This window comes from Panthera onca, chromosome B4 (genome assembly GCF_046562875.1).
Source record: "Panthera onca isolate mPanOnc1 chromosome B4, mPanOnc1 haplotype 2, whole genome shotgun sequence".
Classification (NCBI taxonomy): Eukaryota; Metazoa; Chordata; class Mammalia; order Carnivora; family Felidae; genus Panthera; species Panthera onca.
Genome location: NC_138345.1, coordinates 124,705,161 through 124,718,682, shown reverse-complemented (window position 1 = coordinate 124,718,682; position 13,522 = coordinate 124,705,161). Strand labels below are relative to the sequence as shown.

General features: G+C 45.3%; 1 protein-coding gene across 1 annotated transcript in view; it reads right to left on the bottom strand.

The window, feature by feature from the left end:
- The window catches only part of CB4H12orf75 (chromosome B4 C12orf75 homolog), a 38,633-nt gene extending 25,383 nt beyond the window's left edge, over positions 1-13,250 (bottom strand). The window contains exon 1 of the mRNA XM_078449524.1: positions 12,622-13,250. Within this exon, the coding sequence (XP_078305650.1) occupies positions 12,622-13,235 (614 nt within the window). The 5' untranslated portion in view covers positions 13,236-13,250. The remainder of the gene's footprint in view (positions 1-12,621) is intronic.
- Between the last annotated feature and the right edge of the window lie 272 nt (positions 13,251-13,522).

Sequence of the window (13,522 nt, the reverse complement as noted above, 5' to 3'; positions counted from 1 at the left end):
CTACGAGTCTTAAGGACACCAGCCTAGCTCCCAAGGGTGTTACATGCATATCTAACTCTGCTCCTATTTGCTACTGAACCCTGTCCCATCTTGGCTTCCCACCCACATGCCAAAAACAACCCCTCTCTTCTAGACCCCATTCCTATCATTCAGCACAGATTCTCTCCCCAACATGGCCAGCCCCATCTACACACTGCCTCCTCCCAGGATCCTCATCTGAGCGACACAGAACTTGGTTCCAACTATACTAGGTAGTGTTTTTTAATCTCTTAAAACCTCACTTCCCTCCCTTGTGTCAAATGAGGGTAATACGAGTCTCTTTCTCAAAAGTTAATGTAGAACAGAGAATAAAATGGAATAACCACAGCTAAGAGCTATGGTTCCATTTAAAATGGAACAGGGTGGGGGGCACCTGGGTGGCTCAGTCAGCTGAGCGGGCATCTGACTCTTGATTTGGGCTCAGGTCGTGATCTCACTTTCATGAGATGGAGCCACGTGTCGGGCTCTGAGCTGACAGTGTGGAGCTTGCTTGGGATTCTCTCTCTCTCTCTCTCTCTCTCTCTCTCTCTCAAAATAAAGAACTAAAACTTAAAAAAAAAAAAAATGGATCAGGGAGGACAGTGAGGAGGCAGGCCCAGCTCATGCACATATTCTGTTCCAAATTCTCAGAATCCTTTTGCTGAACTCAGCTAAAAGCTAAGGCATCTACTTATGTTATAATGGACCAAAACGGGCTTTCTCACACTAGCAACCAATCACACATGGATTGCTTTAACTGTACTTAGGCCAGCACCAAACACCTTTTCTTCAAAACAATTTATGAACACCTTCTCTTTCCTCTAAAAACTCTAACCTCCTTTGTCTTTTCAGAGTATGTTTTCAACTTTGGTCAAATTCCTGTCTCCCAGATTGCAATCCCTAAGACCCCCCAAATAAATGCCCATATTTTATTTTGCAGCTTCAGTTTCATCTTTCATTATCTGATGCTACTGTGGAGATTTTTTTTTAATATTTTAAATGTTTATTTATTTTTGAGATTGAGACAGAGAGACAGAGTGCAAGCAGGGGAGGAGCAGAGAGAGAAGGAGACACAGAATCCGAAACAGGCTCCAGGCTCTGAGCTGCCAGCACAGGGCCTGACGTGGGGCTCGAACTCACAAACTGTGAGATCATGACCTGAGCCAAAGTCGGCAACTTAACTGACTGCATCACCCAGGCACCCCAAGATTTTTTTTAAAGATGCATGTCAACACCTAGAATAAAGTCTGCTACATAAAAATAGCTAAGGTGTTATTATTAATTAGCAGTCAATTTCATTAGAAATTAATATCTCGATTTCCATACCTATGAAATGGGAATTAAAATAATTTCTGCCCAAGTCATAGAGATTTGAAAACAAAAAATGTGCTACAAAGTAAGCAATAAACCTGCAGGAAAAGTTATTGCCAAAACTGCACAAACTGTACCCCGGTGATACTAATTTAAGATCTGTAATCCTACACATTCAAAGCAGAGCATAAAGATAATCAAGACTGTGTCTCAAACAAATTCTTTTAAGGTTCTGACCAAACCCTAACTTTGTAACAAACTTCATTCCTTTCTTTAGAGAAGAGTGACATTTTTATGTCACAACTATCATTAAAATTATAGAAATAAAAGTTGGTTTGGAACCTGAAGTCATAAAACCAAAATAAATTCCTAAAATTAAAAAAAAAAAATCTTAACCTAAGAACATTGGATGTTTTGATAGAAAAAATAAGCAAAAGATTAGTGCCACCAAAAACCTGTGTAAATGAATGTTTTATTTCAGAGTCAAAACGAGTGTAAGAATTTGGAAGAAAGTCTAGAGAGAAAATAATATCTTGATTTTCATATTTTCATTTTCATGGAAAAGCACAGGGAATGTTTTGAGGGTTTATTGTGGTCAGGAGAGCCAGAGGGGTGGGAAACTTTGATTCTGCAAAGTCTTCCAGAGAGAAGAGAGCAGAGATCATAGTGTGGACCATGAGTCCTCAGCAGAGAGATGAAGGGCCATCTGATAAATCCACACAGAGAGCAGAGGGGACAGAAGCCACCTCACTCCATCTTGGGGATGGCCCCAGGGTGGTAGGGAAAGAACAGTGTGGGATGGGAAGGCAGAGACCCACGCAAAGTCCTTGCTCTGATCATTCCGTCCAAGGTCACTAAATCACTGCTTCAATTGCTAATACTGGGCAGATTAAAAGCAGCTGAGAAGACAAAGCACAATGTGTGCGTAACTAGTTTCAAAACAGCAACATGTTGTCTAACGAGTACTTAATCAGCCATTGGAAGCCAATGGAAGGTGAAGGGAACCTTCCATTCACTTCACCTGATGGCTGCAGGCCCCATGCAGGTGCCTGGTATTACCTTCCCAAAGGAAGTCAGCCCACCATTTTTCCTGTTTGCAAATGTCCCTCATTTAAAGGGCACCATCTGTTTAATACGTGCAGTGGCGGGGTGGGCAAAGAAGTCAGAAACACTACAGGTATTCACTTGATCATAATATATGCTCCATTTTTTGTTTTAAGGGAGGAAAATGTGCATCTTAGAAGCAAGGGAACATGGTAGTAATGATTTTATAGAACCAGAACAGGTATAACATGACTCCCCAACACACAAGTTCTCAGAGTAAAAAAAAAATAAAAAATGTGTTATTGTTGCAAACCTTGGCAAAACTATCAGAATATGCAGGTACATAAAATGTAAAATGTCTTCGGGGCGCCTGGGTGGCTCAGTCGGTTAAGCGGCCGACTTCGGCTCAGGTCATGATCTCGCGGTCCGTGAGTTCAAGCCCCGCGTCGGGCTCTGTGCTGACAGCCCAGAGTCTGGAGCCTGTTTCAGATTCTGTGTCTCCCTCTCTCTGACCCTCCCCCATTCATGCTCTGTCTCTCTCTGTCTCAAAAATAAAATAAATGTTTAAAAAAAAAAATTTTTTTAATGTAAAATGTCTTTGTTCTGCAAAAGTATAAAACTGTAAAACTAAATTGAAGAAAAATCATTACCCTCACCACAACACTGTAATCACAATTCACCTATATATTGATTTTAATTAACCAGAGGGAGATCTCTAGAGAATTTATGCCACAAAAAAAAAAAAAAAAAAAAAAAAAAATTATCTAGAACAATTCAGATAGTGGCAAAATCCCATTTGCTTTAAATTGTGTTTATGGTCCATGTGATTTATCATTTGCTAAACAAATATTTATAAAGGTATCTAATTCTTTCCTGGCCCCTGGGATACAACATTGATTCCTGTTAGCACCACCTCATTTCCTGCCAAAATGACTCTTTACCGTTTAAACATAGCCTTGACGCATTAATATAATGGCCTCAGAAGAAACAGAGATGGAGGAAAGGTAACAATGCTTCTTGTGGCATGAAATCATCACAAAATATATACACTAGAGATCTGATGACTATTTTCCAAAACTGTATAAAGGATGATAATTTTAAGTACCTTCCTAAAAAAGAGAAAGGGTCTAAGGTTTGCTCTCAGACAAGTACTATATGCAATTTCAGTGACAAAAAGTTATTATAAATGGTTTGGGTCTATAGGGAAGAACACTTCCCTACAGACAAAAAAGTAGGAAACAATTAAACATTGTTGGTTGTTTCAAACATCACTTCACTTCACCAAGACTGTGTATACCTTTTACTTTACACACTTCAAAAGACTAATATTTTATTCATGAGTCTCAAAGTTCAAAAGCCTCAGTCACTTGAAAATGCATAGCAAACCCAATTTATTCAAACACTTTAAAAATTTAATCTGATATTGTGGGGTCATAGAAAAATATTTGGGCTTTGTCCCCTGTTCCTGGCACAAAACTTCTAAAACCTTTGGAATTTCCTGAGTGATAAGGGTAACAGGAGCCTCTTTCATACTAATGAAGGGACTCCTGGCAGGACCCAAGATAGCTTCGAGATGGGGACTGGTCACCAAGAAAGCCAAGCCTTGTTAGAAGCTTGGAACTTTTGGTCTCATCCCTGTTCCCCAGGGAGGGGAGAGGAGCTGGAGATTGAGTTAATCACCAATAGCCAATGATTCCATCGATCAGGCCTATGTAATGAACCCTCTTTAAAAACCCCTAAACAACAAGGTTCCGAGAGCGTCTGACTTGGCGACCACATCTATGTGCTAGGGGGGTGGCACAATCCAACTCTATGGAGGCAGAGATTCCTATACTCGGGACCCTTCCAGACATGACTCTATGTACCTCTCCATCTGGCTGTTCGTTTGTGTCCTTTATAATAAACTGGTAAATTTAAACCCGTGACTAAAGTGCCTTCCTGGATTCTAAGCCATTCTAGCAAATTATCAAATCTGAGGAGAAGAGCTGTGGGAACACCCAAATTTGCTGCCAAGTTGGATAGAAGTGGGAGTAATGGGGACCCAGTACTTGCGACTGGTGTCAGAAGCGAGTACATCTTGGGGGTGCCTGGGTGGCTCAGTCAGTTAAGCGTCTGACTCTTGATTTGGGCTCTGGTCACAATCCCACAGTTCACAGGATCGAGCCTGGCATTAGGCTCTTCGCTGAGCCTGCTTGAGACTCTCTGCCCCTCCCCAATGTGCCCTTGCACACGTGCATGCACAATAAATAAAGTTTAAAAAAAAAAAAAAAAGAATTGAGAACATCTTACGGCACCTTGCCCTTAAATCTATGGTGAGGGACACAGAAAACAACAGAATTCTGCTCTTGGAGTTCTGGAGTCCAGATGCATAAAATTAAGACATCAACAGGTTCAAACTTCCATGTTCCTCTTAGCATCTGGTGGCAGTGAGCATTCCTTGGCATTCTTTGGTCTGTGACCTCATGGTGTGTGCACTCTACTCCACCCACGTCCCCACATCACTGTGTCTCTTTTATAAGGACACTTATCACTGGATTTAGGGCCCACCCAGACCATCTAGGATGATCTCCTCATCGCACAATCCTTACCGTAATTACATTTGCAAAGACCCTTTTTCCAAGTAAGATAATCCACACATTTCAGGGATTAGGATACAGCCATATCTTTTTAGAGGCCACCATTCCTCCCACGACACCTCTCACCCCTGTCCTCCTCCTTCCCTCTAAAACCCAAAATTCTCTTTTGAAAAGAAATATATAGGGGCGCCTGGGTGGCTCGGTCGGTTAAGCGGCCGACTTCGGCTCAGGTCATGATCTCACGGTCCGTGAGTTCGAGCCCCGCGTCGGGCTCTGTGCTGACAGCTTGGAGCCTGGAGCCTATTTCAGATTTTATGTCTCCCTCTCTCTCTCTGCCCCTCCCCAGCTCATACTCTGTCTCTCTCTGTCTCAAAAATAAACGTTAAAAAAAAAAATTTTTTTAAAAGAAAAGAAATATATAGCAAAATTAAGGTTTGCAGGGGGAGGGATTAAATTTAATGTTACAGTCATACATTCTAGAAACACAGACACAATCTTACTCCTCATGAATGATAAAGCAAGCCAGCTACAAGACACAACACGGGTTCAGCAGTTTTAGGGAGACGGACGTCACACCTTGGTTCCTATAGACAGACGTTCCTTCGCAATCTAAACAGCCTTACAAATGAAGAGTGAGCTGTACAGTCGGGTACGTTCTCAACATTGTTCAGATTCATACAGTTATTGTCACAAGCTTCCTCCCATGTGCCAAATGCTAATATAAAGAAAAGATCTATCTTTTTTAAAAAAAGGCTACATACATTTTTACATTTCAAAAACTGGCCTATTTAATTAATTAATTAATTTTTAGAGAAAGGTTCTACTTTCTTTCTTTCTTTCATGTGCATCTATTTTGAGAGAGAGAGAGTGTGAGCGGAGGAAGGGCAGAGAGAGAGAGAGAGAGAGAGAGAGAGGGAGGGAGGGAGGGAGAGAATCCCAAGCAGGCTCCATGCTGTCAGCGCAGAGCCCCACACGATCCAGGAGCTGGATCTCACGAACTGGGAGATCACGACCTGAGCTGAGATCAAGAGTCGGATGCTTAACCGACTAACCCAGACACCAGGACAAACTAGCCTATTAATGCCTTTTTCCATCACCGTTCTATTGCACCGTATAGAATTTATGTTATAAATATATGTTCTATGTATAGAAATGTTACAGACGAAATATTCACAAGTAAATAAATTGCTAAATTACATATTAAATCATACTTCCTTCTTCCGACTGAGTGGTGATAATTTAAACACACGCGCCAAAAAATAAAATTGTGTACATGAAGTATTTCTAAAAAAGCACTAAAGATTTGCAAATCACTCTTCTTTCAGCATAAATGACCAGAAACACAAATGACTATGGTTCTTATGGGAAATAATAAAAAATAGGCAGGAATGTCTTACTCTTTGTTTTATAAAAGGAAAGAAAAGGCCCTCTGAGAACTGTATAAACATAACTACAGAAAAACTAAACAAACTTCTCTTTAATTTTGACAGCTTGTGATGTCTCTTCTGACCCATAATAGTTCTAAAACGATGTCATAGTCTCAGTTTGGCCAAAAGAAGTTGAAAAACAGCTCATAGTTCATCCAAAGCAATGTTATTTTTTCAAGAAGCCAATAAAAGAACTAGATTCGTAAGTCATCTCTTCAGTAAGGGAGAAAAAAATCCAGGTCAATGTGTCCTAGAAATATAAAATTACGTGCATGAATATGGAGCACGTAACGTGAGCAGCTCCACGTTAGGCAGCTAAAAATTAATAAATAAAGGCTGCCACATAAGTACAGACATAAGGTAAGGAGTTGGCATCTCGCTCCTATATCATAATTTAACCATGTCTATATCGAGCGCTAAGTGGCTTATGGCAGAACTGAGTAACTCGCTGAGGTCACCTTTACAAACCCTGCACGCAACAGCAACGTCAGTTCCGGGGAGCCAGGACGCGGGAACGTCCTGATGCTGTCCAGATTCTGTCGCATGAATGGTTAAATGCCTGGACAGAAGTACTTCTACATCTCTCCTCATTCACCATCACTTCTCACTGCAACCTCCAGGAGAATACCAATCACCCCCACCTTCCTACCTTCCCTTTAGAGGCGACAGAATCTTCCAGTGACCCAGGCATTTCTTTGGGTTCATTTTTATTTCTCCGTCCCATGCAGCCCATCCTCAGCCTGGCTGTCCCAGGGGTCTCTGACGTCAATGCCTCCAACACTCCAGGCCCTTCTCACTCCCCTGACTCCAGGCAGCAGCTTTAAAGTATGCCCCTGCTGTATGCCCACTCTTTCCTTCTACACCAGTTACCAAAGTCTTTCCCTACATTAATAATAAACAGCACAGGGAGTGCTTACAATATACGAGACGCTGTTCTAAGTACTTTGCTTACATTAACTCATTTTACCCTGAGTAAGTTCTATTATTACTCCCTCATTTTATAGTTGAGAAAACTAAGGTACAGTTTAAGTGAGTTGCCCAAGGTCACACAGCTGATAAATGACAAAAGCAGGATTTGAACTGGGGCCCTGTGGCACCAGAGGCCCCCCCTCAACTCTGAGGATTTCCTGCCTTCCTTCCCACTCTTCCTTCCTTCCCAACACCCTATAACCAACGTGAACTACTAAAGCCAGCCAGGCCCGCGGTGCCTGGGTGGCTCACTCGGTTAAGCGTCCGACCTCATCTCAGGTCATGATCTCACGGCTTGTGGGCTCAAGCCCCGCGTCAGGCTCTGTGCTGACAGCTCAGAGCCTGGAGCCTGCTTCAGATTCTGTGCCTCCGTCTCTCTCTGCCCCTCCCCTGCTTGCACTCTGTCTCACATAAATAAACATGAAAAGAAAACACCACTTATGACATAAGTGACTTCCTGGGTGCTATCAACAAAATTTTCTGTTATTCCCCCATACGGCCTGCACTAACGCTAAGCACAGCTGCAACATTTCAGGACTACCGAACCATTGATACATGTACACTAAAGCTGGACCACACAGCTACATCAAAAGAAGAGAATGCAATTATCTGGCGAATTGATGAGGAAAAAACTAATCTAAATAACTGGACTCAAAAGGATTGTATTAACTCCCTGGGTACACTGATAAAAATAGAGTAAATAATCATTAAACTCCTCCTCTTCAGACTAATATTATATAAAGAGCAGAAGAACCATTACAGAAACTTTCTGATACTAAGCTGCCACAAAGTTATGATCAGACACTTACCAGTTACATATATATCTGGTAGAAAAACTACAACTAAAAATTTCAATCAACTACCATGGGCAGAATACATCTGAAATAAGTCCTCTGCTGCAAAGAATTTCCACAGCCTTAGCCTGCACTGAAGTAGGCTACTGTAGATATTTGGAACCATCCAGACGTTTTAAGGATTTTCTGGTTTACCTAAAAAGAGACGGTCTGGCTTACATTACAGACTCGCTTAGCCATCTATATGTATGATTATATAAAAGGGAATGGCTGACCTGTTTAGATCATTAGCCTAAATGCAGGGCTACTCTTTTCTCCACTTAAGTTTAAAAATATATATATGCTCAAAGAAAAACAAGGGGACAGAGAATCTAATTGCTGAGAGAGAGAGGTGGGGGTGGGGAGCAAAGAGAAACAATCAGACCTCCCTGCTTTACGGTAAATACAGCACTTTTAAAATGGATTATTTAATCCAAATGTTGCTCTATCATTTACGGTCTAGACTCTAGACTATGCAAGAAACCTAACACAGTTCTAGGTTGGGGAAAATCAAACTCCCACATTGAGACAGTGATCTTACTAGAACATTATGATGAAGAGAGCTCTTCTGCAATCGCAATGGTTCTCATGACCCCATTTGGACCAGCAGCGCAACTCCTCCCTGAAGCCTCCTCTGATTAAACTGTATTATTCAACATCTCCTGGGCACTTGGATGTTCAGCGTGCATTCTATCATACTTTGCTTTGCAAATGTTCTCAAATGGTTCATCTTCCTACCTAGACTATCAACTTCTCAAGGGCGTGAAAGTTTGATTTCATTCAATCACCCTTTGCTGGTTGCTCAGCCTTTGCCTTAAAGCTCCTAGTAAAGTCCAGTGCTCTGCATGTACAGGTGGACTGTGCAGAAGTTTATGGTTAGAAATCTCCTTGGGAGAAATTACATAGGGCCTGAGTGATCTAGGGGCTGATTCCTTATGGCTGTTCGATCATTTTACTGCATATCAGTTTCTCCATATACTGGACATATGGAATCAAATTTACACAAGTACACTAAGTATCAATTTGTCACATTAACCAATTTCTCCAGGCAAAAGCCAAGAAAGGCAGTTGTTCAGATAGATCAGGGAGAGGAGAAACAATTATCGTGTTTTACCTGAATTACTTAGAGAGTAAAACAGGGCTTATAATAAAGATTTTAGGTTTAAGGGTATTATTATTAGATGTTAATGTACACTTTGGAAGTAGATTTGCCACATTCTTGCAGAAAAATGCTCAGGGAAAGCCATTTTACCTTCAACATGGTAATATTCCACTACTCTATAATAAATTACAGCTTACATAGTGCTTTCACTGTAACTCAGAAAAGTGAAATGAAATACCCATAGCAACGCAACCAGCACAGAGCCAAAGTCAAGCTTGAGCCCTAGTCCCCAGTCTCCAAGTTCAGCACCCTTCTCACCTTCTCTCTGTACTTTTATATTATGTATATATGGATGGATGGGTGGATGGATTGCTTGCTGAAAAGCTCAAGGATAGCTATTGACCTGTATGACCCCGGGATATTTCAGAAGTTGTGCATGGTAAGTACCTAGAGGGCAGGGACAACATCTACTTAATGCATTTCATGCCACTTGGGTTCAGGACCACAACTTCGCAACTTGGTCAATAGCGTTTTGGATGCTGATGTCAAAGTTCACAACTGAAAGATACCCGAATACCGTTGCACTGTGGTTTTATTTTTCTTAACCTTACATAGTTCATCCTGATGCATTTCCTTTCTGAAACTCAAGTCCTGCCACCAGCTGACAGAAAATTTCAAAATAACAATGACCAAATGCCAAAGCTGGCCAGCTGGACTCTAGCAAGGAAATGTTTGGGGGAGGACTTTGTGAAAGACGGGGCAGATCCATCAAAGAAGTGATGCAGTAAGTCCTTACTCATCATGTCTTCTCTGTCATGTTTCACGGTCTGCACTCGCTATCTTGTTCTTCCCTGAACGAAAAGTAATTTTTAGCAAAGAGCAAGCCAGAGGAGAGAACAGCATGCTCTTATGTGAACTCTTCTTCATAAACAAAAGAGAGGCTACCCAACCAGAAGACATGCACTTTGCATGTACTGTTCAACAGAACTATACCTCCTTTTATGTAATAAGGGATGTGCACCTAGGGAAAAAAAAGAAAAGGTCAACCAAATATCTGTAAAAAGAATCATGTTTTCCCATTTTCTTACATTACCATTTCCAAATTACCTTATCGTTGTTCTGACGTAGCAACAGTATTCCTCCCTCCTGGCCCCAAATCTGACAAGCAGTTCATTAATAAATAAAAACGCAAATGAACTAACCAACCGTATAGCTCCACTTTAAAGAAAATGTTAGAAATCCTTCCTACGATTTTTTTAATGTGGATAATTGTTGACCTTCTTTTAATTTTTATTTAGTTTTTTTTTTTTTTTTAACGTTTATTTATTTTTGAGACAGAGAGAGACAGAGCATGAATGGGGGAGGGTCAGAGAGAGGGAGACACAGAATCCGAAACAGGCTCCGGGCTCTGAGCTGTCAGCACAGGGGCCCGACGCGGGGCTCGAACTCACGGACCGCGAGATCGTGACCTGAGCCAAAGTCGGCGCTCAACCGACTGAGCCACCCAGGCGCCCCCAATTTTTATTTAGTTTTTAAGTTTACTTACTTATTTTGAGAAAGAGAAAGCGCATGCTCCAGTGGGGGAGGGGCAGAGAGAGAGAGAGAGAGAGAGAGGAGGGCAGAGAGAGAGGAAGACAGAGAGAATCCCAAGCAGGCTCTTCACTGATAGAAGCGGGGCTCACACTCCAGAACCGTGAGATCATGACCCGAGCCGAAATCAGGAGTCGGACGCTCAACCAACAGGGCCACCCAGATGCCCTGTTCTTAACCTTGCAGTGGCCTGCACGGGGTCCCGGTGCACGTCAGATTGAGAGGCACAACGCATGGTGCAGGATGTGGCCTTGACACTGTTCCAGGTTTCCAACCAGAGCATTCTGGCCACTGTCAGGTTAGAATCCTGTTTGTCCTCGTTAGCACAAGGTGCTTACTAACCCGTCTCACTGTTACATGGATGGAAAAGATTTGGTCCCTGGTGGCTCTCTGCATATCCCAAGAACAAGAATTTAATTCAAGATGATAAAGATCACCTGTAACAGATCAACTTTTCAGTGAATCCTTCACCTGGGTTAATTCACAGCTCTGAGACTAGAAGCCCACATATTTTAGCGCCTTCTCCGAAAACGGAATATTCCATGTGAGATTACCCACAAACAGGAGAAAACAAACTTGGCCAGTTAACAGGGCAGCTTTCCACATCTGATCCCACTAAGCAAAACGCCAACATAAACTTTAAAGTAAATAAACAAACAGGGCTCGAATTTTAAACTCCATCTTCCACGGAGGTCTGGGTTAAGGGAAGTGACAGGCCCAAGGTCACCAAGTTATTGACAGGGCGCCCACACCAGCGTGCTAGGAAACACTGCCGCATCGGAATGCTGCTTGCACCTGCCGGTGGGGATAGGATGTGGCATCTGACTGATCTCAACTGGAGGAGACTAGAAGCTCTTTAACCAGAAGAATCACCAAAACAGGCCAGCAGACATTACTCCAAACAGATCCTGACTCTTTAACTGGGAGACGCTAGCTGGGCTAAATGCGAAGAAGAGTTGAGCTTTAGAATAAGTCACTCGACAAGAAAGCCTGGCTGACAGGGGGGAAACCTCGGGAGCTGTCGCCTGCCAATCCACAAAATGAAGCGGAGTAAAAGAAGTTTCAATAGAATTTCCAGTGAAAACTACATGAAGCGATCACTGCGAATATGAAAGCTTTGTCACACTTTGTCTTAAAGCATCCTTGAAACTGCAGCCTCTCGGAGAAATCCTTCGGGCAGCCCGGCCGGGTTTAGGCGTCAGGACCGACTCGGATGAATTTTCGGAGCCCCGTCTGCGGCTCTGCCCGACCCACTCGCACCCCGCCGCCACCAGCACCACCGAGAAAGTCCTGAATTGCCCTGCCGCACTTGCCTGTCGCAGCGCCAGGGGTCCGAGGGGCCGGGGGCGAGGACCGCGAGGCGGCGGGGCGCGGAGGGAGCGGCTGCGGACGGCGCGCAGGAGACCTCTGCCCCCGGAGGGCGCCGGGCTACCCGCTGCAGGGGAGCCCCGCCGCGCGTCCTCCCCGCGCACCCTCCGCAGGACCGCCCCGCAGGCTCTCCGCGTCCCGCCGAGACCGCCCCCGCGCGGGGTGGGGAAATGCCCTGCCTTGGGTCCCTCCGAGAGCGGGCGGCCTGCGCCCCCCGGCCCGAAAATGGGGAACGGGGAGAGAGGGGGGCTGCGCGCCCTGCCTCGCGGGGTCCCCGCCCCGCCGCCTCTCCCCCCACCCCTACCCCGGCCTCTCCCGCACGGGCGGCCCGCCCCGCAGACCTCCCCGCCGCCCCCGAGTCCCCGGCCCGCGCCCCCGCTCACCTCGGCCGGCGCCCGCGCTCGTGGCGGTGGAGTTCCCGCAGCCCATCGCGCCGCTGGCCGGGGAAGCCGCGCTCAGGAGCGGGCGGCCGCGGGTCCTGGGGGCGGAGACGGAGGCGGAGGGCGGTGCGCCCCGAGCCGGAGGCCGGCGGGGGGCGCGCGGGGCGCGCCGGGCCGCGGGGAGGGGGGCAGAGCCGGGTCGCCCCCTCCCGCAGCCGAGCGGTGCGGGCTGGGACGCGGGGGGAGGGGGCGCGCGAGAGGAGCCGGCGCGGCCCGGGGGCGGAAGCCGCCCCGCACCCCTCGCCCCCGCAGCGGTCGGGGTCCCCGCCGGACCCACCCGTCACCTCGGCAACCGCCGCGCCGGCCAATCCTCGGTCTCCTTCGGGCTCCCCGGCCGGGCATTGGTCGTCGTTAAGAGGGGGCGGGAGTTTAAAGTGGGTTTGGGGGGCTAGGGCGAGGCTGGGGGCGTGGCCGGCGCCGGCAGTGGGGTGAGGCTGGAGGCGACCGGAGATGCCCACCTGCCGGCCTCCACGCCCTCTTTGCCTTTTCTTCCCCACTTCCCCTCCCTGCTTCAGGATGTGGGTAGGAAAGGAAGTGGCAGAAACAGCTATTTGCATACAGTGGGCGCCCAATAAATGTTACTGACTGAATGATCCTCAGATCTGAAGCCAACACCGAAATCCATTTCTGCTGAAACAGAGAGCTAATGCAGCTCTTTGGTAAAGAGCATAAAGTCTTCCCTAGCTTGGTGCTACTAACCTACTCCACTTTAATTGCATTTGCTGCAATGTTGATAGCCTAAAGGACCTCCACTCATTTAATAACAGAATTGAATTTACTTGGCACCTTTCAGCCTAACATTTGGGCAAGTGTGACAGGAGTCAGACTGTCTGATTTACAACCC